Source organism: Physeter macrocephalus, chromosome 5, assembly GCF_002837175.3.
Source record: "Physeter macrocephalus isolate SW-GA chromosome 5, ASM283717v5, whole genome shotgun sequence".
Taxonomy (NCBI): Eukaryota; Metazoa; Chordata; class Mammalia; order Artiodactyla; family Physeteridae; genus Physeter; species Physeter macrocephalus.
This window is the reverse complement of record NC_041218.1, coordinates 53,566,075-53,591,855: the sequence shown is the minus strand read 5'-3', so window position 1 is coordinate 53,591,855 and position 25,781 is coordinate 53,566,075. Positions and strand designations below refer to the sequence as shown.

At 35.9% G+C, this 25,781-nt stretch overlaps 1 protein-coding gene across 5 annotated transcripts in view; it reads right to left on the bottom strand.

Annotated features, from left to right (window-relative positions):
* The window catches only part of ADAM22 (ADAM metallopeptidase domain 22), a 234,566-nt gene that overhangs the window by 38,960 nt on the left and 169,825 nt on the right, over window positions 1–25,781 (bottom strand). For all 5 annotated transcript variants that reach the window (XM_055084959.1, XM_055084958.1, XM_055084956.1 and 2 more), the window contains exons 12-22: window positions 24,463–24,547; window positions 23,349–23,439; window positions 21,790–21,841; window positions 16,018–16,117; window positions 13,696–13,767; window positions 13,383–13,475; window positions 9,510–9,590; window positions 6,624–6,674; window positions 6,336–6,399; window positions 4,611–4,716; window positions 2,216–2,335 (exon numbers count right to left, since the gene is read on the bottom strand). In XM_055084959.1, the coding sequence (XP_054940934.1) occupies window positions 2,216–2,335; window positions 4,611–4,716; window positions 6,336–6,399; window positions 6,624–6,674; window positions 9,510–9,590; window positions 13,383–13,475; window positions 13,696–13,767; window positions 16,018–16,117; window positions 21,790–21,841; window positions 23,349–23,439; window positions 24,463–24,547 (915 nt within the window). The remainder of the gene's footprint in view (window positions 1–2,215; window positions 2,336–4,610; window positions 4,717–6,335; window positions 6,400–6,623; window positions 6,675–9,509; window positions 9,591–13,382; window positions 13,476–13,695; window positions 13,768–16,017; window positions 16,118–21,789; window positions 21,842–23,348; window positions 23,440–24,462; window positions 24,548–25,781) is intronic.

The following is a 25,781-nucleotide window of genomic DNA, read 5'->3' as shown; positions in this document are numbered from 1 at the left end:
TGCTTCTATCTGATTTGGCTGGCTCCTGTAAATGGTTCAGAGCTGGACATCTTGGATTTCCCCTCACGATTCATTGGAGGATTGCCATATATCTCTCCATGGTGAGTATCTTGTTTCTTAAATTCCCTGTGTTTCTTTCTTAGTTTGCTTCTTCATTTTGGTGCAGCACAATTTCTAATAGCTTCCTGAGAAAGGATATAGGGGAGTAAACTCGGGGGAAACTTGCGTATTTAAATGTGACTTTATTTTCTACCCTCACACTTGATTCATGTTTTGCCTGGGTACAGAATTCTAGTTTGGAAATCATTTTCTCCATTGTCTTCTGGATACCAGGGTTCTTGTTGATAGACCCTAAACCATTCTAATGCCTGATCCTTTCTTTCTTTCTTCTCTGGAAATAGCTGGGATTTTTTTCTTTGTCCTAAGGTTCTGAAATTTCCTAACGATAAGTTTGATGTGTCTCTAATTTTGCTCATTGCACCTTGCACTTGGTGAGCCTGGCAATATGGAAATTCAAGTCCAGCAGCTCTAGATAATGCTCTTGGAGGTACTCATTGCTAATTTCCTCCCTGCTGTTTTCTCTGTTCTTTATTATTTCCATTCCAAAATGGTGAGCTTTGCTCTATGTTCCCTTTCTTTGCCTCTTTGCCCTATTTTCTGGGAGATAATTTCAACTATGGAGTTTAATTTCTGCCACCGTGTTTTTAATTTCCAACAGCCTTTCTTTTCTTTTCTTAATGTTTCTCATTTTTAAAAATAGCACTCTATTCTTGTTTCATAATACAGATGTCTTATCTCTCATAAATGTTGATAGCTGGTTGCTGTATTTTCTGTTGTTTGTTCCTCTCTCTCCCCCTCTCTCTCTTTTTTCATGTTAGAGTCTTTCTGCACAAATCTGATAATCTGCTCATATTTGAGTTGGGGAACCAGACAGATGATTAGAAATTCTAGGACTTTCTGACTGAATGCCAGTGAGGCTGGACCACTTCTATACAAATCTGATATTGATATTTCCTGCTGTCCTTCAGTTTGGAAACCTTCTGTTTTAGTTTTTGCAGACTGTAAAGCTCAAATCTTTCAAGGGAGGGTGAGTAAACCCCAGTTTAGCTGAGTCAGAGAAGTAATCTGTGGATCTAGCAGCTTCTCTAACAGACTTCACCTACCTTCTTTATTTTAGCTCCTTTCCTAATCTCCAGCTCATTTACTCCCTCTTCCAGAAGTAGATGACACTGCCCATTTTTGAGCCTTTCGGGACTGACAGTATGTATTGGGTTATTTCTTGGTTTTTCCCCATTACTGACTTAGGACTTCAGCTTTCTTAGTTTTTGTTTGTTGGTTGGTTGGTTGTTGGTTATCTATTTTATTTTATTTTTATTTTTAATTTTTATTGGTGTACAGTTGATTTACAATGTTGTGTTAGTGTACAGCCAAGTGAATCAGTTATACATATACATATATCCACTCTTTTTTAGATTATTTTCCCATATGGGCCATTACAGAGTATTGAGTAGAGTTCTCTGTGCTATATAGTAGGTTCTTATCAGTTCTCTATTTTTTATATATAGTAGCATGTATATGTCAACCTCAGTCTCCCAATTTATCCCTCCTCTCCCTCTTACCCCCTGGTAACCATAAGTTTGTTTTCTACATCTGTGACGCTACTTCTGTTTTGCAAGTAAGTTCATTTGTACCCTTTTTTTAGATTCCACATATAAGCGATATCGTATATTCGTCTTTCTTAGTTTTCATAATCATCTACCACACATCTATTTGTTCTCCACGTTCCAAAATTTTGTTGCTGTTGTTCCCCCTCCCTTTCTCTGCTTCCCTGTGGATACATGAATTCTAAAAAAGATCCATTTGGTGTCATTTTAGTGGGATTTCAGAAGGGAGCAAAAGAAGATGCATATATTTAATCTACTGATTTTACCCAGAAATCCTCTTTCATTTCCCTTAGTAAGAATGAAATGCAAACTAAACTCTGAAAGATTTTACTGACTAATTAAACATAACTCTAGCCACCATATAATATTCCGCAGTCAACTAATTCTCTTCTTTTCATATCTTTTCTGTCAGGATTTCCTTAATCACCTCTATGGAGTAGAGTCCATTTCATCTTAGTAACATACACATGGACTGAAAACAGAAGTAATCCTAAACTACATTCCTGGGAAATAAGATGACTAATGTTCTCATAGAATGGTTAGATCATTACCTGCAGTTTAATGTTCTTGCCTGCTGTACAACTAAAGTAGATGTGATTTCACCATCGAGTTCTCCAAGCCTCGGGATATTACCAATGTTCGTACACAAAAGGTAACCACAAAGCACATCCCTGTGTCAAAAAAGTATGAAGTATTTACTTTACTTCTTTCTCCAAAGACATAACAAACCCTGTAAAGTTAGAACAATAATCTTATCTAATTTTAGCATTTGTTTTTTGTCAACTATACTATTTCCTCAAATTATAAGCAAAATAAAATGAGCTCAAATTAGTTTACCCCTGCTTTAAAAAGTGTCTTCTCTGAAACTCTTGTTGGTACACCAAAATCCCAACTGTGTTCTAGCCTTTCCTTTATTGTCTATTTAGTATTTATGTAAAGGAAATTACCCATGAAATAGACTTTTTTTATATCTGAATCTCTTTCCCCATAACACATCACTGGATATACTAAAACATTTATAAAAATATTTGATAAGTGAATGAATGATCTTTGGATGAGTATTCTTTCAGAATACAGTGCTTTCTTCCACCTGTGGCACCAGAATTAAAGAAGAGATTATACGTTTCATATACTTTGTAGATTCTCAACCACATAGGCTCATCATCCCTTTTTCAATATATGTCACTACTCCCCCAGCTATCACATACAATTCTAGTTTAACTTGTAAAATATTTTCATTTGTGCTAAATACTATCTTACTTATTCTCTATATTTAACACATTTTAATTGTTAATATAATAATGATAAACACATGTTCTAATAAATATCTTACAAAGACTGATTAGCAGGCTAGCAAGACTATATATATGGAAATATTAGGCTTTATCAGATAGAAAAAGAGAAAAATTGACTTGTATCTATCACCAACATAGAAAAATATATATTATTTCATTCTTGAAAAATATTTTTTTAAAGTTATATCATCATTTTTTTATAGCTATCATAAATGAAAATGCTTTCTTAACACAGAAGAGAAATGCATTCAACCTTTTTTTGTTGGAGTTTACTAAACACTTTAGGATATATAAAAAAATTAGACATGATTTTTATCCCCAAGGAAATTATACTCTGGATGAGAAGAGAATCATATACATTAAACAATTATAAAACATAGAGTTGGCAAAAAGGGCCATAAAAATAGTACAAAGGGCTGTGGGAGTTCAGTGGAGAATAGGGAGAGGATTTATTTCCAGAGTAAATCCAAAAATAATTTACAGAGAGAGCATTGTCCAAGCGGGGCTTTGACGATGGCTAAATTTTTGGCTGGTAATGGAGTGAGTATAGAGGGTGCTTCCTAGGGAATGACTAGCACAAGCACAGGCGTGGAGGTAGGACAACAAAATGTATTAGAAATGGCCAGGTTTGCTAGATTTTGGAAGAGCAGAAAAAACCAAATATGTAGGTTGGGGCCAAATTGAGGAAGAGGTACAGAGCCAAGCTAAGATTCTATTTTGTTTGTTAAGCAAGACAGTATGACATTCAGCAAAGTGGTTAAGAGGGAGTTCTAAAATCAGACTGCTGGAATCCTAATTCTGCTTCTGTTGTATCCTAGTTACATGACCTTGGTCAAATTAATTGTGTCGCAGTTTCCTCCTCCATAAAACAGGGCAAACTGACATAAAGATTAGATGATATAGCTTATGTAAAGTGTAATATAGTGCTTAACACATAGTGTGCATTCAATAGATGCTGGGTATTATTCTTACTATTAATTAGGTATGTGGAACCAGAGAAATTTGAACAAAGAATTTTTGACATGGTCAAAAAGATTCAGGAAAAGATTATTCTGATGGGAGCATGCTAGAGACTGCTGGCATAGAAAACTAGTAACAGGCTTTTGTAATAGTTGAAGAGTTGATATAGGTCTTAGTTGGGGTAATACAATAGAAGTAGAAATGAAGGGATGAATTAAAGACAAAGGGTAGAGGAGTAAAAGAGAATAATGAACATGATTTGGCATTTGGACAAGGAGCCAGAGGGAAGGTGGCATCAGGGATCACCCTGAGGCGTCTAAACAGAAGGACAGTGAGATATTAAGACCTTTGGCAAAAAGAGTTCTTTATAAAAGTCAGAGCCAGTTAATTCAATCTACCAGCACTGAGGACATATTCTGTTGGCTTTAATTTTTGTTGCCTTTGAGATGCTGACAGGTGTCTTCTAGGTGAGAAAGTCCTGAGGCAGCTATAGGCATGGCCTGAGCCTTAGGGGAGAGGTCAGAACGCGTGTTAAGATTTGGGAGCTTTCTGCAAAGGTGATGCTGGAACTGTGGGAAGAGATGAGGTGAAGAGAATGCTTTACAGGATGCAGAAAACAGGAAAGTCCTGGTCACTCGAAAAGTAGTGCCTGCAACTGAGGTATAAACTCTAGCTAATTTCTCCATCTCACCGTTTGTTGCACTGTATCCATGTGTCTTTGTCTTTCCCACAGTTCCCCTTCTCGGTGCCTTCAATATTCAGTTTCTCATAGCAGTATTTGTCTGATGCTGTCACCTCTGAAGCAGAATAGAGTTTTCTATCAGTGAGAGATACACCACATGAGTTGTTCAGCATGTTTGCGGTAAGGGGAAAACACCCACGAAGGACTCTCCTTCACTACAATGTTATCAATTCCAAAAATTGTAGCTATGGTTCACAAGAGTTCCCTGTACCAAAAGCATCCATCACTCAGGTACATTTTTCACAACTGCTCCTTTGAAACTTAGAAAACAAATCTATTTAGATCTTTGATAGGACTCAGGCTATAGGTTCTAAGAACAACACTCCTCAGAATTTGGCCAATAATTAGGGGAAGATGCTACCAAATGTTTCATTGAATAAATACTCAATGCTTTAATCTCAGTGCCAAATATAAAGCATGAATTTCTCACTCAGCAACTTTTATGAATCATAAAGACATTTTTATTAAATGAGTGATGTACTATAATTAAAGATTCAAGAAACAGCAGTATTTCCACCTTGTTTATTAATTCTTAACAGCTATCGAAAAATGTTACTCTACTTTTAAACAAACTTGAATTCCGGTTAAATCTCTGAAAGTCAAATAACATTTTTAAGTCATGTCACCATCTTTGTCAGGATTATTTTTGCTAAAGCTAAGGTTGATAGATGGAGCCATCCAAGAGTTAGATCAAAACAACTTTTGCAAACTAATCAAAGATGATTGTCGGTATGTATATATAGATATATTTTAAACTAATTATATTAGTAGTTTCTTTTCCTACTTCTTGCTGTCAGCCACTAATTTTTCTTAAGGGGAAGAAGCAAAAACCATATTTCTTTGTCCAGAGCCTAAATCTACATAACTAAATTTTTCTCCCATCCCCATGTTTCTCTAGTTGTTCCAAAGAGAGCATACACTTTCCCTCCCCAAAGGATTATAGCCACTGTTTGTGACAATTAAGGATTACCATTATATTTATAGCTTGCTTTCAAATACAAATCATCTTTTGGAAGAGTTTAAAACAAAAACTGCTTTCAAAAGGGCCAATAATACTTCTGGAAAATATATCACATTTAAATATACATTCAAGTTAAATATGTTTTAGATATAAACGTTATATGTTTCCCTCTGAAAATCTGATGAATTTTGAAAGAAATAACATTAAAATATCTTTATGATATGGCAGAAATACCGCAGCAGAAATTCACCTATAACTAGGAAAACCAGCTGGAGTTTAAGAAAGAGAGTTAAGGAAGAAAAAGCAATTCTAGCTAAAATGCTACAGTTCTTATCCAAGGGTGCCCTATCCAGGGTCCATGTCCATTCCATGTGGTTGATGGGTTTTGCCTAAGGATACTAAGGACAGCATAAGAGGAGCTAAAACCCAGGTTTGCTCTGTTCTCCAAGCTGCATGCACTAGAGTGGACTTTACCTGCCTGGCAGCAAAGACACTTTCTGTCCAAAGACATTGCCAGCTAGCCAAGAGGTATGGAGCTGTGTCCTCTCAAAGAAGGTGCTTTTCTCTAATTTCCATAAAAGTGCCCCTGCTAAGACCTGCAGTGGCTTTGAAAATCCCCTAGTCATAAAGTAGTTGAAAAATTATTTCCAGCTCACATATCTTTGGGCCAGATACCATACTTTGAAAAGGATCAAGCCATACTATTTACTCACTTTGCCCCCAGATGTATTTGCATTGTCTATCCCTGGTTTTACATCTTCCTCCAAAGCAAATTCCCTAAAATAGAAAAGCATACCCATTAGCGACACGATGTCCCCTTCTGTCAGGTAACTGAAAAAGTAAATATGACTAGGAAAACTAGTAGATGAGTATTACAAAGGCCTTTTATCTTCAGAGTTGATTACAAAACATTTAATATGATCTTCCTACTTTGATAAGACTTCAGTATTTCTTTCATGCTGGTACACATGAAACATTTAGGTAAAGATGAAGTCACTTACCTGGACTCCATCACATGAATAACCATCCATCTTATGAATATTGGGGGCACACTAGGAAAAGAAAACAGAAGTATGAACCAAATGCACAGCAAAATATCAAGATGAGCTAATCCCTTTATAAATATTTTCATTTTAAAAATAAAGTCTGATAATATACGATAGTCTCCCAGACCATCTGAAAATAAAAACAAACAAGATCAAGAGAAATCAAAAGGAAATGCAACAATTGGTGCACTTTCCCCTAAAAATATGGATCTACCAGAGGCAAAAGTAGTTGATTTGTAAATCCTTATTTACAAATAAAAAGAACTGACAACAATAACTCATCTAACTTATACAGACACACTATTCCTCAGAGCAAGAAAAACAAGAGCACAAGACAAAAGCAAGGAGATGACAACAGCTGGAGCAATAGGTATGGTTTCCTCTTTTTCACCATGAGAAGTAACATCGCCCTTACACTTAAAATGACTCTCAAGGAAAGGTCTACCCTGGACATGTTAGAAAAAGACATGCTTTATAGCCCACCCACCCCCTTTTCTTTCCTTGTAGCAATTGCAGAAAAGACTGCAAAGCATTCTTATGTGGATAGAAACAGAGTGTAATTTTTAAATTTATTATACCTCTTTTCTAGCATTATAGTAATTATATACTCATTTGAGAAAAGTTAGAAAATGTGAAAAAGTAGGAAAAATTAAAGACAAAAGTGTCTCATTTTCCTACCACCCAAAGACAACTATTTTTTATATTTTGGTACATTTTTTTCCTCTACCATTTTCTACAAAATGTGATATTTTTAAACATAAGTGTAATCAAGTTATAGATAATGTTTTATACTCTGTTTCAGCCCTTTACTTTCATCATACAAGTTTCCTCATGTCATAATAAACTTTTTTGCAGGTATCATCTTTATAGCTGTAACACATTGCCCTGAGCTAACAAACCATATAATCAATGTACTAAAATATTTAGTTATAATTATCTCCAATTTATGCTCTTACAACCAGTGGAACAAGAGCATCTTTGTACATCTATCATTTTCGGATTTAGAATTCTTTTAAAATACCTGCTTATCATATAATCACATTTCAAAGAAGTTGCTCTAACATATTTTCATTCCCAGAGCCCATTCACTGTATCTCCATCATCACTAGGTATTAGCTTAGAAACATAATGCTAATTAGATAGTAGGAAAGGAAAGTACTTTTACACAAAAGATCTTTAATCTCTTAGGATGACTACCTTTAAAATAAAGCATTTTTAATGGTTAAAGTAGATATACCACTACTGAATCTCTCTTCTTTAGAGAAAAAAAGATGTGGGCAGTCTTCATTTTGCATGAATTTCACTCACACTGGAGCATGAATTTCACTCACCGTGGTTTTGTTAAACAACACTAGTACCTCAAGGACACAGTTCCAATTTCAGTTACCACAATAGATTAACTGTAATTGCATGAAGTACAAACTTTGCTACTAGCTCTTCAGTCCACTGATCACTAGGTAAACAAGAGATGCCCATCACAGTCAATGACCCATCTAGTCACTTCTTTCAAAGTCTGTTGGTGATTGGTCGCTGAGCATCTGTTCATTCAGTTCATGCACGGACAACAGAGAATGTAGATTGTTACCTCTCTCTCTCTGGGTGATACCATGTGACATCTTACAAAATCGAATAACTGAAAGAGGAAACTGGCCAACAAAGATGAAAGTGCACCAAAGAAATGAAAAGTGATGACATTGGAAGAGAAATTCAAGTCAAATGTAAATGGTGTGATAGAAAAAAATCAGTATGGGAATGGAATGTTGATACCGCTGTTCAGCAAAAAACTTCCCATTCACAACTTCACATCTCTTGGAGATATTTCAGGACATTGAAAGCACAAAGGATAAAATGTCAAAAGCTGATACAAACTTAGAAAGGATTGTGGCAATTCAACAAGTGTGGCAATTCAACAAGGCATAGAAAAATGCAACAAGTGTCATAACGTTTATGACCAGGAAAAGGCAAGCACAGCTCAAACTATTCTTGGTAAGTTTTTTAATAAAGAAATAAAATACTATAATTTTCAGTGTTTCTGTTTTAATTTCATATGCTAAATAAATGTTAGTTTATTTTTTTGGTTTCCCTATTCATTTAAGACCAACAGTAAGAGAGTTTTTAATCATCTGACATTTTTTAAAGATCGCAGAACAACTGTAACTTTTTCCATGGATTACTAGAATAACTTTACGTGGTTTCAGCTTGCATGGTCATTTGTGGTCCTGCACTAATATGCAAAGTAAGGACTGCCTATATACATGTACACTGAAATCTGTGAACCCCTGACAAAGTTTATCAACTTCCCTGTCTTCCCTACTGACAACTAAATGATATTAAATTCAAGAGCAGCTATTAGTGGCAAGCTGTGTCAGATAAACAAGAGTCAAGACAGGCCCCTTTTCGGAACCCAATACCCCGTGGGTCTCTCTGCCTTGGCTGACTCCTGTTTCAACCAGCTGAAGAGAAAGAGTTTTTTGATTCCTCCTTCACTAGCTAGACAAAAAGCAAATGCCTTTTACCCTCTACTTTAAACAAAAACAAAATAATTAAGGCACGTATGTATACAGTCTTAAGTTAGTTCAACATTAAGACAAAATCACGCTGAACATCTGCTCAAGCTTTGATTACTGAAACTTTAATTCTCAAAAAATTAATAAAAGGAGAGTGAGAGTTGACCACAGCACGACATCCGCCACTGTGAGTTCATTCCCAACGAGCCAGGGGCTCTTCCCGAGAGTTGAAAGAGAAACATGAGTATCCATTTCCATTTCACTTGGGGGTCAGCACACTAAATATACTCCTACTTTTCCCCCATCCGGTTTAGAGAAATTATTCGTCAATTACCTGGCTTGAATTTCCTGAGCATGTTTCACGAATATCACAATCATTTACTGCTTCACGGCATACAGTTCCCATAGGCTGAAACTAAAAGGAACAAAAATCAATGTGCAAAGCTGTCAAAGGAAAAAAACTCTCACAGTATCATCTTAAAAAAAAGAAAAATGAATATTTTTTGGATAGGAATATGTTAAACTAGTTTAAGATGGAAATCTGTGAAAACCACAGTGACTGCACGAAATGTCAACTTAACTGCTCTCAGAAAGAGTTTCTCACATATAAAGTAATTTGCATAGTCATCACACATAAGCCTTACAAGATCTTGTTAAAATAGGATGTGCTTGATGGTACATCTGTACCAGAAGGACAGTCAGTCCAAGTTCTAGTAATTCTTCCTTCCAAATAGATTTTGGATTTACACTTTACCCTTCATTCTTACTGGCACCTTTATCTTTCTTTTTTACCTCATCAGCCAAGAATTTGGAAGTTACATTTTGGACTGAATCGTAAAAGTTAGATTTTCTGGCAAAGCTATTTCCTCCCATGCTTTACCATCTTCTCTCCTGCCTAATTTTTATACAGATCTATAGCTTGGTCTTTTATTCCTTTTTTAATGTTTCTATTATTTGTATTTGTGTATGAGAGTTTTTTTGTCTGTTTTCAACTCAAGTATTTTTTGTAAGTGTGGGAGTTGTACAACTAAATTTTATGCTTGTTGGATTCATAAATTGCAAGAGTATTCATTATAACAAAACAAACAACGATCTATAAAGTTATCATCCTTCTCCTTCCCTCTTTAATCCCTCTTTAATCCCTCTTTAATCCCACTCTCTTTCCTGCTGCAAAATGGGGAGGGATCCTTCCATGCTTTTATCTCTGCTCACACAAACATACACAGTATTCGGGACCCCTCCCCACCCATCCCACCCATCCACCCCCCCACACACATACAACTTTCATCTTCTCTCCCTTGTTCACAACCCTCCAGGCATTTGAGTTTCCTGCTGTCCGTAGAACAGGAGCAGCACACTGCCAACTGCAATCAGGAGTTCAACAGATATTTTTCAGAAGATCAGAACAAAACTTGTGTTCGGTCATTCACTCACCAAGTGTTTGCTAGGCACTTAAAATGTGCTAGGGGGCTTCCCTGGTGGCGCAATGGTTGAGAGTCCGCCTGCCGATGCAGGAGACGCGGGTTCGTGTCCCGGTCTGGGAGGATCCCACATGCCGCGGGGCGGCTGGGCCCGTGAGCCATGGCCGCTGAGCCTGTGGGTCCGGAGCCTGTGCTCCGCAACGGGCGAGGCCACACCAGTGAGAGGCCCGCGTACCACAAAAAAAAAAAAAAAAAAAAAAAAGTGTGCTAGGGACTCTCTAGCCACTGGAGACTCAGTGGAGAAGAAAACACAAGGATCCTGCTGGCAAGGAACTTACATTTCAGTGGGAGTACATAAGCCATAAAAATAAGGAAATAAGTTAATTTCATATACTCTGGTTCTCTTCCTCCTTGGGATTGGTGCAAGCTACAATTCTAGAACTTCTGAGGTAGAAGTACGAGCAGATTTAAGGTAGAGTTTATGTGAGAGTGTAAATGTTCAAGAACTGTCAGGAAACTTCTGAAAGAAAGCATAGAAAAGGAGAACTTGTTCTAAGTGCTGGGATAAAGCAGGAAATAAATCAACCCAAATCCCTGCCCTCTTGGAATTTACATACAAATAAAAGAGAAAAAGAGTAAAGAAGTAAATAGCCAATGCGTCCCCAAATTACGGCTTGAGGACAAACTTTGGTTGGCTACCTGTTTTTATACATACAGTTTTATTGGAACACTGCCACACCCATTTACTTCTGTATTTTCGATGGCTGCTTTCAAAGAAAGAGTTGAGTAACTGAAACAGAGACCTTATAACCCACAAAGCCTAAACTATTTGCTATCTGGCCCTTTACAGAAAGTGTTTGCCAACTCTGCCTTACAGATACATTATTATAAATACATACAAAAGAAAACAGAGATACATATGATGTCTCATCTTGTTCTTCCATTCCCTCCTTTCCATTCACTCTTCTGCCTGACTCCTTTAGGGATAAAAGTCAGGGTGTGGGGTAGAGAAAGTGGCAGAAGAGATCTTACTTGACTGGTAAAGTTGTAACTTATATTCTGGGATAGTTAACCCTGCCATTTTATTGTGTATTTTAATTTTATTATTTTGTACTTGTTCCTCTCAATGATTATATCACAAAGAGTCTAATTGTAGAAATCCAAGAAGAAATGGCATAATTAAATGCATTTTATGGATGGGCAGACTTAACACACTGAGAATTAAAATAAATGATTGGGGATCTCTGGAAGGCAGCTGGAGAAACTGAGAGAATAAACAGTTGAGGTAGCCAAAATGAAAGAATGTCTGTTTAACATTTGGTTTAATCTTCCTTTTTTTAGAGAGTGCTTTCAGAGATCTCTGCCTGTGCTTTGCTTCTCTTAAAACGCTGCCAGAGACACAGTGGTAAAGTGGAAACAACAGAAATTGCTGCCAGCAAATCTGGGATGTAACCGCACATTTATTCCTTACTAGCTGAGTGAGCCTATGCAGGTTGTTTCACTTCCTTGAGACTGGCATTGCTCATTGGAAAAATCTGGATAATAATGCCCATCCTAAAAGTGTAGCTATGAGCATTATCTAAGACAGCAGTCTCAACAAGAGGACATTTGACAATGTCTGAAGACACCGTGGTGTTATGACTTGGAGGGATGCTGCTGGCAACTAGTAGGTAGAAGTCAGGGATGTTGCTAAATATCCTACAAGACGTAAGACACACCCTCACAATAAAGAATCATCTGGCCAAAAATGTCAACAGTGCCAGGGTTACGAAACCTGGATATAGGATGACATAATTTGAAAGTGCTTAGTACAGTTTCTGGCACACAATAGGGTATTTAATATGATAGATTGATATTTCACCCTCTCTTAACTCATTAAAGTTAGTCAATCAGCAAATAATCAGTAAGAGAGTGCTGTGCATATTTATTCATTCATTCAACAATTATTTACTGAAGACCTGTACCAATTACAGTGTAAGTGCCTGGCTCTGCCTCCATAAAATGTACAGACCTGAGGGAGAGGAAGATATTGGACCTCAGAAATAATGCAGAATATTGTACCAGATTTTATATGAGGAGAGAGAAAAGATAGATTTCTTTGAGCAAGGTAAGCCCCAAGTAACTGTAGTCCTGATGTAGAGGCTTAAATATTTGGGGGCAGGTATAGGATACTGTTGGGAGGATGAAAACAGACAAGGTGTATAACGATGCATTAAACTCTCATGCACAACACATGAAAGGTGTTTTAATGTCTAAAGGGATTTCTTTTGTTCCCTCAACAGCTAATGCAAGAGATATACCAAGCTGAGCACCAAGAAGGGAAGGATCTATTGAATATCCACTTGGCTTTACAATAAAGGAAACACATCATTCAAAAAATAGTTTCTTTTAAATTATATTACATTTTATTTTTATTATTGTTATTACATATATATGATAGCACATTAAATGGTTTCATTTAAAGTGCATGCTCCTCAGAGAGGCAGTAGAGAGAGGACAAACTCTGGGGATTACAAACATTCAGGCCCTAGCTCCTGACTTGGTATAAGACCCAGGGAAAACTACTTAATCACTACAAGCCTCTGTGTTCTCATCTGTTAGATGGGAATAAAAATAGTAACTACTCCTGACAAAGTTTGTGAGGCTCCTGTAAAGCACCTGGCACTTGGTCACTCAACATATGTTAGGTCTTACTATTGTTATTTGGTTATATTTACCTAGCCTTAACAATTTAATCAAATATGTCCTCTTTTCTTTCAGCTCGTTATTAATCAACATTTATTTACCTTGCACTTTTTACAACAAAGACCATCACTGCACTGGGAGTCTTGAGTCAAGGTGCATTTCTTACAACACTCTGCTCCTTCAAGGACACATTCCTAAGGAATATAAACATTTGCAAAACGTCAGAGAATGGTGTCATTTTCCTGAAAGTACCAGGATATTTTCTAAAACAAATGTACAGCCTCACAATAAGCATCTTTCTTCCACAAATCTTATGAAATTTCTAGGCATAACACTTGCTCTTCATGTTTCAGTGTGTGAACCTGGAATAACCCCGAACAACCTAAAGAAATCATCCCACACCCAGAGACTTACTGCCGGGGTCCCACAGTCACACTCCTCTCCAGTTTCAATGAAGCCATTGCCACACTCAGGAGGATCAAGAAGCTGTGGAATGAAAACCAAAAAGGGCACTAAAATAAAGAAAAATCAACACCAAAGACCTTACGAGAGACCACAAGTGCCACACCTACACTTCTGGTCTATCTGTCAGTCATTCCAAAATATATTTTTATTTTCCTAAACTGCAAAGTATGACTTCAGAATTTTAGAACTGGAAACTTTAGAACATAGTGTCTAATATTGTTTCCATTTCATATTTAATCATGTTTTCATATATAACATACCTATCAAGCAGGGTCTGATAAGTGTCATCAAAATAAAAGATGATCTAGGCATTGACTAAAACCAAGCCAGATGGACTCCTGAAATTTCATTTCAAACAGGACACAAGGGATTTGGAGTCAGACATCTGGATTCAAATTGTGGCTCAACTACTTATCTTGGGCAAATAGCTTGCCATCTCAGAGCTCAAATGTTTTCGTATTTAAGACAGGAATAATAATAATATTAGCTTCCCACCTACTTAATGAATTGTTATGAGGATCAAGCTCAATTACCTGTGAAAAGCCCTTTATTAACTGTTATTTCCTTGTGAAACAGAAAGTTTTTTCATGGACAATAAGGAAAACATCACAAAAATTAATAAATCCACTGATTTACTTAATATAAAATACAACTCTTCCTATTAAGATAGCTCTGCAGAGAACAGCAATAATAATTTGCCCCAGAGATGGAAGCAGTTTTTGGCCTGTACAAGAGTATATTTTGAGACTTTTATATTTTTTAATTTTCTGCTGATTTTATTATCTTTTGAGTATAATTTATCTTATAGTGATAGGCAAAATTAGTAAATAGTAAATAGTTGCCGTGTTCCAGATATATAATATTCATTCAAAAGTTAATACAAGTTTACATATTATAGAATGGAAGTGAGTACACACCCACGTGCGTGCACGCACACACACACACTTTCTTAACCAACTAGAAGGAAAAAACAAGCACACAAACAAACAAAATCAAGAAAGCAACAACAACAACAAAAGTCCCCACCTAATTTCACATACTCTCTCCTCTCCTACAAAAGAATCAACTCATCTCTAGATTTCATTTTCAGTTGAAAGGATCATAATGAATGCGGCAGCTTTGAAAGCCAAAACTCAAACTATCCAGATGAAAAAACACAGTTATTCTCTTACTCGGGGCTCAGAATAATCAATTAGTTTGGTTAAAAGACTTGAATTGTTTTTCATTTACAGAAGCAGGAATTTAGTTCCAATATCCCTTCTGAAGCTTTTGGAGGGAGTCTTAAAATTGTCCATTTGCTTTTCAGTGCAGTATGAAATTTCCTAAATTTCACTGGAGTGAACAGAGAATGAAACCAGGTAAATGATTACAAAGGCAAGCCACGTATCACTGTGATGTAGGGAAGCACTTCATAGTTCACATAATTACCAAGGACAAAACACTCTTCTTTAACATGGGAAGTCTTCCAAATGTATGATGAAGACCTGCTTTCTAGTCAGTAACCAGAGGCTGCTCTGCAAGCTATAAAAGCCTCTGACAAAGTCTAAGTACAGACCTTCTCCTTTTCAGCAGACTGTTTTTATATTGAGAAGTATTGTAATTTTGATCGTACTGCTTATTCTGAAAGGCAGTGGTGGGGAGTAAAGAGGGGAGACAGGCCTCCTTTTCCACCAGTATGAATTGTGATTCGGTATGCAAAGGCAGGGGAGGGGGAATGTATCAAGAAAATGAAAAAGAAAGGCAAAGTGAAACCATTTTTGTAAGCTAACCCTGAATCCTCATTTGGCCATATAAAAAGAAAATGGACATTTTTCAGAAAGCAAAACTAATTTCTACCTGCTTTTTATTCCCATCAGAATAACCCCAGGGCTTCCCTGGTGGCGCAGTGGTTGAGGGTCCGCCTGCCGATGCAGGGGACACGGGTTCGTGCCCCGGTCTGGGAGGATCCCACATGTCGCGGAGCGGCTGGGCCCGTGAGCCATGGCCGCTGAGCCTGCGCGTCCGGAGCCTGTGCTCCGCAACGGGAGAGGCCACAACAGTGAGAGGCCCGCGTACCACAAAAAAAAAAATAAAAATTTTAAAAAAATAAAAAAGAATAACCCCAATGCCTAAGATTAATTCAACTTAGAAATGCAGATATTTAGTGTATCTAGAATGTGTATATATAAGCTAAGTTGAAAAGCTCTCTTTTATAAGACACAATGAATGAAAATTTGTGTTTACAATACTTTAGAAAGATTAATAACTAATAACTCTGATCACACTTATTACCTTAGAAGGTTTGTTGAAAAGGCAGGCACCACCTCCACTATTCAGGAAGTCATGATACTCTTCAATATTACACTGGGTGAACTTTTTAGGAAGATAATAGCTATAAAAGAGAAGAAAAGCAATAGCTGGGTACAATTTTAGTCTCCCTTGTTTGTAGATTAGTCTTAAAAATGAACATTGTTAACACTGTACATTATTCCTAAAAATAAAAGAATAAATAAATAATAAATTCCACTTGTGTATAACATTTGCATTCAATCCGTAAGAGTTTATTCAATAAGCACATTTCTAAATTCTTCATTAGGTGACTAATAGTAACTATGGTTTGCTCATTATCTACATATCCATTCAAAGGAAACACACCTATAGTACCTGTAATTTCCATCAAAGAGAGTTAGAAATAATTTATTTCACAATGAGTCTTTCCTAAATATTAAACCTGGGCTGGAACCCAAACTGCAGGGCATTCTGCAAAATAACTGACCTATAATCTCCAAACGTGTCAAAGTCATGACAGTCAAAGAAAGACTGAGGAATTGTTCCAGACTGAAGAGACCAAAAACTGTGAAGCCTGATTCCGAAGCGTTTGCTAAAATGACACTGAAGAAACACAGGGCTGATCTCGAATGAGGGCTAAGAATTAGATGATTTTCTTGGTTGTATTGTGGTCCTATAGGAAGATACCTTTGCTTGCAGAAATGCACATATAGTTAGGTATTTGGAGGTGATAGGCACCATGTAAAATTCAGAAAAAAAACAAAACAAACAAAAAAAAAACTTAAGAATGTGAAATATCCTTAAATCTAGTAATTTTACTTTCAGAAATTTTTCTTGAGGAATTGATTTGCTATGTGTGCAGAGATGTCTGAATAAAGATATTTATGGTGGCACAATTTTATTTTATTATTATTATTATTTTTTGCAGTACGCGGGCCTCTCGCTGTTGTGGCCTCTCCCGTTGCGGAGCAGAGGCTCCGGACGCGCAGGCTCAGCGGCCATGGCTCACGGGCCCTGGCGCTGCGCGGCATGTGGGATCTTCCCGGACCGGGGCATGAACCCGCGTCCCCTGCATCGGCAGGCGGACTCTCAACCACTGCGCCACCAGGGAAGCCCCGGTGGCACAATTTATAGTAGCAAATGACATGAAAATAATCTAAATGTTCAATAGTAGAAAACTGTTAACTAAACTGTGATATATTAATAAAATAGAATATCATGTAGTTATTAATAATCATGGTAGTGTTAAAGAATGAAGACTCAGAAAAATGCTGACTATATAATGTTAAGTAAAAAATGAGTAAAGAGTTATATCCAACATAATCCAAATTTTATAAAACAGTAAACATGTAAAGAGAAAAAATACAAAACTACTGGATTTATTTTATTTTATTTTTTAGTCACGCCACATGGCATGCAGGATCTTAGTTCCTGACCAGGGATCGAACCCATGCCCCGTACAGTGGAAGCGCAGAGTCCTAATCACTGGACCGCTAGCGAAGTCCCCAAACTGCTAGATTTAAGCAGCAGTATTTTAACATTAACCACAGTTATCACTGAACGGTGAGAAAAGAGGTGATACAAATTTTATTTTCTGTATTTTTCAAAAATTATTTTACATTGAGCTTTTTATAAAAGTGAGAACACAATTAAGATAAGAATGGATAGTTTGTATAAAAGTCTCTCCCACTAGCCTGTCCGTTTATATGCCTACTTCTTCCTAGCATAACGATTAATGCTTAAGTGAACTGACTAATGGAATTTACAATTATTTACCCTAAACTCATTTACCAAGTATTTCATGCCAAACTTTCCAAATAAAGTTGTCTTGGGTTTAAACTGTCTGAACTACTTTACTTCCTTCACTTCATTTTCCTAATAAGTCATAAACTTTATTATTTTAAAATTTTCTTACATATATTACTTCCTTTTTGCTTTTCAGTGCCTACACTTCAGCCAATGTTTTTATCGTCTTATCTATAATCCATTGTATATATCCCTGTCAGGATTATGGAATTTAAATAGGAATTTCTTCAAGTTCCCTCTTTATTCTACTGGTCAAAATCGGAGGTGGTTCTCTACTGCTAAAGAAGAAAGTCACTGATTTTCAGTGTTGGACCCTTAGAAGTCAAAGTCTAGTTCAGCCCCTGCCCTGCAAAGGCACCATCAGGGGGTTCAGGTTAGCCCAGCCTCCTGCCCACTGCACAGCTGGGAGCTCAGTCTGCTCTCCAGTAGTGACAAAAAACTCTCCCCAGATAGGGAAGCTCTTTTTACACATGAAGAGTTGAAAACTGTACATTGCACTTACCTTCCCTATGCCACATCTGACTTCCTATAACTGCCGCACACAGTCCTGTATTGTTAAGTATATCAAATGAGACTAATTCTTTACCATACCATGGCCTCTCCAATACCTGAAAGCAGATACCATTTCTCTCCCTAAGCTTGGTCCCAAAGCTTCTTTTTTGCAGGGTAACAAATCTGTTCAACGCATTCTTACATTTTTAATTCGTATACCTTTAAATAGGACCGACGGTCTTCATTTCAACAATGCTTTCCAACATTTAACAATACAGAGGAACTTCAGAAAGTAAAAATGGGAGGGAAGGTACCCTTGGGAAATATATGTCCATAATTAGTGCTGATAGGTGATGTTTGGCACAGATCAAATGATATCTGGCATCGTATCAGACAATGTTTTATGTAAAGAGCTTTTCTCTTGTGTGCAACTATTCGATGTAAGGAGTTCCAATGCAAAGAGCTATGCATATTCGAGTGTAGCCATTGATTTTGCTGCATATTATGCTTAGTGCTAAGCAGATTGTCTATACAATTCTTTTAGTTAATCAGAATAATCAGACAAGATTAAAAAACAAGAACCTCTAGCATGGAATTCAGTAATTGTTAGAAAATTACAACTACAAAGAGTTTTATCATTTCTTCTTAATACTAAGCAAAAAGTCCAAAGATATTTTGAAAAATATTTTAAACACAAAAAGTCCAAAGACATTTTGAAAAATATTTGCATGTACACTCCCTCCATCATCTATTCTTCTTGCCATGCATATGCTGGGAGTTCATATTTCAAATACAATCAATACATATTTATTGAAAAACAAGTCTGTACAAGAGAGTATGGTGTGAGGTCTGACAAAAATAAAAATTAGTGCAATATATAATCCTAAAAAATTTACAACTACTTGGTGAGAGGAAACAAAGACATACAGAATCAAATTATAATGCAGGAGTTAAAAATTATAATAAATCTCAAGTGGTTAGAAATGTGGTTAGATAGAAAAAAACCTGAGAATTCCAGATGAAGAGAATATATTAAAGAAATCAAAAGAGGCTGGAAATTCATGTACAATTACGATGAGCATATTTTTTAGAGGCTGAACATCCATGTAGGATTACGGTTAACAAATCAGAAAAGGTGGAAGCCCATATACAATTATGGTAAACAAACTGCATAAATAGTAGTAGAAAATGACATTGCAAATGAGTATGAAGAAAGATTATGGACCTCTAAATACTGAAGGAAGGAATGTGAACCTTATTCTTTACAAAATGGAGACACAAAAGTTCTGAGCAGGAAAATGACATGATTCATGTGTTTGACATAAAAATTCATGTGCATTAAAAGAAGAATGGAGAAATTGTGCTGTACACATTCAATGAACTAGAGCTGTATATATATATATATATATATGTGTGTGTGTGTGTACATCAGCATGGATGAATCCCACAAACATAAAGCTGATCAAGAAAGTAAGTCACAGAAAAATACATATAGTAGGACGCCTTTCATATAAACTGAAAACATGCAAAGCCATGCTATGTATTACTCCAACACACACACACATATACAGTAAAAGTGTAAAAAAGGACCTGTGAATGATATAAACCAAATTTGACCTGTGAATGATATAAACCAAATTCAAGATGGTGGTTACCTTAGCTGGGGTAGGGAACCAATAAGAGAGAACACAGGGGGATTTAACTATGCAGACAGTGCCTTGTTTTGTTTTTATCTACGTGATCATATACAAGTGTATACTCTTTTATTCTTTATACCTTTCAATTATGATGGAAGTGGAGTTTAGGAGGGGAGAGAGGGAGCCTGAAAGCTGTGTGAGTAGCTGGAATGTTATCAAAATAATAAGGGCACAATATGATAAAAGTTTAAAGTAAGGTGGTAATGATAAGCTTGGCATGAAAGGGATGGCTGTAAAATTTATTTAGAAAGAATAAAAGATTGATGCCTGATAGTGTGTCAAGGGTATGACAGTATAAAAATGAAAACTTTTCTTAGGAGATGGACTGAGCACACCACTTCCCACTCTTAATTCCCACAGGTAGCTTGAAATCAGCCACTGTGGGAGCATTTACACCATAGGCTTCTACATAAGGTAGAAGGCTACTGGAAATCTGAGAAAACTACTCATCAGGGCTCTCTTCTTGTTTTTGTTTTTGAGACACACTTCTGTTTATAACTCATTTAATTAGAATAGAAGAAGATAAAAGGAAAGGGAATTAGAAAGTAAGCCTTCAAGAACAAAGTTGTTGCTCATTTCTTACATTTCCAGCCTAAATTCAAGGCTAAAAAGTCTTTGATCAAACTACAACAAGGTACCAGCTCACATTGGTCAAAATGGCCATCTTTAAAAAATTTACGAATAACAAATGCTGGAGAGGGTGTGGAGAAAAGGGAACCCTCCTACACTGTTGATGGGTGCAGCCACTCTGGAAAACATTATGGAGGTTCCTCAATAAACTAAAAATAGAATTACCATATGATCCAGCAATCCCACTCCTGGGCATATATCCAGACAAAACTATAATTCAAAAAGATACACGAACCCCAATGTTCACAGCAGCACTATTTACAATAGCCAAGACATGGAAACAATCTAAATGTCCATCAACAGATGAATAGATAAAGAAGATGTGGTAATATACAATGGAATACTACTCAGCCATTAAAAAGAACGAAATAATGCCATTTGCTGCAACATGGATGCAACTAGAGATTATCATTCTGAGTGAAGTAAGTCAGAAAGATACACACAAATACCATATAATACCACTTATATATGCAATCTAAAATATGACACAAATGAACTTATCTACAAAACAGAAACAGACTCACAGACATAGAGAACAGACTTGGGGTTGCCAGGGGGAGGGGGATGGAGGAGGGATGGATTGGGAGTTTGGGATTAGCAGATGCAAACTATTATATATAGAATGGATAAACAACAAGGTCCTACTGTATAGCAAAGAGAACTATATTCAATATCCTGTAATAAACCACAATGGAAAAAATATGAAAAAGAATGTATATATGTATGTATACCTGAATTACTTTGCTGTACAGCAGAAATTAATGAAACACTGTAAATCAACTATACTTCTATAAATTGTTTAAAAAAGAAAGAAATTCTTTAAAAAATTATTATATTTATCTGAAGTTGGTGGAATCATATATCCTGCATGCCCCTGACTCACCACATTTCAAATTCCCCCAGCCAAAAAAAAATCTTTGACCTACTAGCTTAAAGGAAAGCAATTGTTTTCATAAATAAGAGACTATTTTGTGAAAACATATTCCCTACAGAGCCATTGAGAATATCTACTTCCAATTTTAAATGCCTGTGGTAAGGTTCCAGGCACATAAGGTTCCAGGCACTAAGTTATTGAGTGTCATCCTCCTAAGAAGACAACAGCACAGCAGAGAAAGGAACAGTGAGTTATTTTTAAATAGAAGTGGCTCACCCAGTGTCTCCCATTATGCATCCAGACCACGTGTCCTCACATTTACACTCACCTAAGAGAAAATGAATACACATGCCTTGTTACAAAGTGAAAACAGGTGCATTAGAGTAGTTCCTATTTTAAAAAGTATATGTTCTGTTTTATGCAATGCATAACAAGAAAAATCTATTGTACTTTGACCCTATAGAGATTATATAATTTTTACTAAAATAAAATCTTTTCATATTTTAACAAGTGGCCATATTTTTAAAGCACTCACTTAAAATGGCTTAACAATCAAATACCAATGAAATAGTGATGCACCACTACAGGATTCTGGTTTCATAGGCCTTTATGGGAATTCTAACAATTTCTCATCCATTTTTAAAACCTCTGCACCCAAGGCTTCTGGTAGAAGGCAGCATAGTATATTGGTTAAGCAAAAGGGCCTCAGAATCAGAAATACCTAGGTTCAAAATCTGGGTATGCCACTTAATATATGTGTAATCTTGGAGACATTACCCTTTTAAGATCTAGTCACTTTATCTGTAAAATGGGAGCTGATAATGAATATCTTGCAGGATTATCTTGAGGATTAAATGAGCTTCTAGATGTATATAATTCTGGCATTCAATTATCTGTTATATAATGGGTACTTCATAAATGGTAATAGTTGTAGTTAATATAAACAATCATATTTATAATATTTGTTACTAAAATAATACAATAAATATGATTATAATCAACTTACTCCAAATATACAGTGTTTAACCATTCCTGGTAAAGTAACTTTACCTACTTGGGAAAATATATTCATCATAGATGCTAAACCTAGCATATTTTACTAGGCCCATATTGTATTAAGCCCTTTATCAGGTCTGATCCTGGCAGGCAAATTCTACCTCTGTGGCAATACTAAAAGATGTTTTAAATAAACTGTAATAAAGTAGTATGCTTTATGAATAACTTATATTAGCATAGGCTTAGTGGAAATGCTTGGGTTTTGGAGTCACACAGACCCACCTCTATAACCTACCTTGTGAACTTAATGCAATTTACTTCTAAGTTTATTCATTCAACGACACTGGTTTGAACACCTCCTACGTGTCAGGCTCTGTTCTTAGCACTGGGATACATAACTAATCAAAATAAAGGGCCCTTTCTTCAGGAAGCTCACATTCTAGCACAGGAGATAGTCAATAAATAATAAACCTGAAAAGCAAATGACTTATATGGTACAAAAATACAGAAAAAAAAAAAACCAGTATGCCTTAAACCTATATGCCCAGACCATTTAAAATTACCAAACTGAATTTATGTCCTTTTTTAGATTAAATTCAACTGTGAATTTAACATCAACTGGCTTTAAATGTTTATTATACATGGAGGAAATTCATCTGTAATGTAAATATTAACATTTGTATTACTTTTGGAAAAAAAATTGTTGTGTCCTGGATATCTTTATATTATCACTTAAACTCTTTTGATCAATCAACTGAATTAAAGAATTTCATTCTCTAAAATATTTTTCAGATAGTCTACTTTAAATACAACTAAACCACACATGTACTTAAACTTACCACTTGCTAACTTTCTTTTGTCTGAGATAATACCAATATTATGGGCTAACGACTGGGCAAGTGTAACTGCCATTAAATCCGTTTTCCCAAACTGAAACACAAAAACAAAAATAAAATACTTGTAAATGCAAATTATTTTTTATTTAAGATGGGCCAGAGAATATGTCACAATATAATTGAAAATAAGTAATTTCTAAGCATTTTATTTAGCAGAGGTTAAACACATAATAGCTAGTGCTGAACTACTAAGCATTTGGGAAGAAGTAGTAAGAAATAAATCCACGTTTGACTAAGTCTTACAGAGAAGACTAGAAGCCAGGGAATCATCGACTTTAGGATTTGGAAATTTACATCTAATTTTGAGCTCAAATTTCACCAGTGACATTCCTGAAAAACTGAATACTTGTACCACAGTTAAGCCAGTCTTTCAGATAAGAGAAAATAAAAATAAATGTGTAATTTATTTGGAACTTGTTCATCCTTGTGTGTCCACTAGCACTCCTAAAATCCCCAAACTGAACAGAACTTGGCTTCAGAAAACCAATGGTATGAGTCATAGGAAATGGTGATGATCTTTGGCCACAAGAAACTTGAAAAGACCTAGGGATATTTGTTTCGATATGCAGCCTCCCGAAGATTCAGGTATTTTTCTTTTAGATCACTTCCATCAGGTTTAGTGCCCTAGGGGTAGAAGTAACCCTTTGGAAAACCTAGTCTATTTTTTCCTCCAAAAATCTGCCAAATATTGAGGAAGAAAATTTTCAATTGAGTTCTTAAGTAGTAACCCAGTGCTTCAGGGAATTATTCAATTCTCTGGAAAAACAGTCAACGTGATAAATAGGGCCTTATTTTCAATAAAGGTAAAGGTAAAGATTTTCTCGATATAATCTGTATATAGCTAAACCTGGAAATTATTCTAAGTAGAACATGAACAGAATTATCCGATATTATCTCTCCTTATTTCCCTATTCTGGCCTCTGGCACTAACCATGTTGGTTGTTAATAAAATAACGATATCTGGAGTATGTGGAATACTGAGAAACTGTCCCTTAAATATTAGGAAAACATCATCAGCCATCATATTACTTTGTATCTTACAGATGTTCACACCTACTTCATTCACGCCTCCTCCTTTCAGCAACGAGCAAATCCCACCAATATAAGCTGCCCCGCTCCGGCTACTCTCAAATTGACTTCCCCTTTCAGAAAAGGAAATGAAAAAGGCTTACTGCTGACAGTCCACATACCATAGCACCTCTCATTATTAATTTACCACACTTATTGTCTCAATGCACATACATTTCTCTACTATATACTCCTGAGGTAAGGGAGGAATATGAAAATTGTTTGCATGCATAACCAAAGGAAAAGGTTTCTGAGGAATGTTTCCCCACATGATCAATAAATACCTTAAATAGAACTATACCTATGAAAAAAGGATCTCTAACATGAGGTACACTTACATGGTATTTCCATCAAAAATGCATATAACTTGAATCTCATAGTGAGAAAACATCAGACATTCTCACAATGAGGAACATTCTATAAAATAACTGGCCTATACTCTTCAAAAATGTTAACCTCAAAAGAGACAAAGAAAGGCTGAGGAAATATTTCAGATTAAAGGAAAGTAAAGAGACATGACGATTAAATGTAATGTGTGATCCTGGATTGGATCCTGGATTTGGGCAAGGGTTGGGGGGTAGCTATAAAACATTATTGAAACAATTGGTGAAATCTGAATATAGACAGTGGGTTAGGTAAAAACATTGTACCAATGTTAAATTTTCTGGTTTTGATAGTTTACTGTGGTTATATAAGAGAATGTTTTTATTCTTAGGGAATATATATAAGTATTTAGTAGTAAAGGCCCAGTAAGTAAATGTCTCCAACTTACTCTCAAATAGTTCAGGAAAAAAAACAAAAAAAAGACACTGATAGATAGATAGATGCAAGGAAGGAAGAAGGATAGAAAGAAGAAAATCATAAAACAAATGGGATAAAATGTTAACAACTGATGAACCTGGGTAAAGGGCATATGGTATTTCCTTGTATTATTCTTGCAACTTTTCTGTAAATTTGGAATTGTGTAAAATAAAAAGTTACCTCAAAAATACTCTTTTACTTCCATTTGTAACTTTCTTCAACAGCTCTGGCTTTAGATGGTAGGTTTTTAAATTGCTGCAATTTATGATTTGCTCTTACATCAAATATACAGGTTACCCCCCAGAAAAACCATAAGAGTAAGAAAAAATAAAAAATAAAATGTACCCTAGGTATACTAAGCTCTCCCCTTAGACCAAAAACAAAGATAACGTTAACATTTAAAAGACGGCAACTTTAAAGAATATATAATAATCTGTTGTTAAGAATACTCCTTATGAGAATTAATAGTACTTTCATACAGTAAATGCTCTGATTAAATCTCTTGAA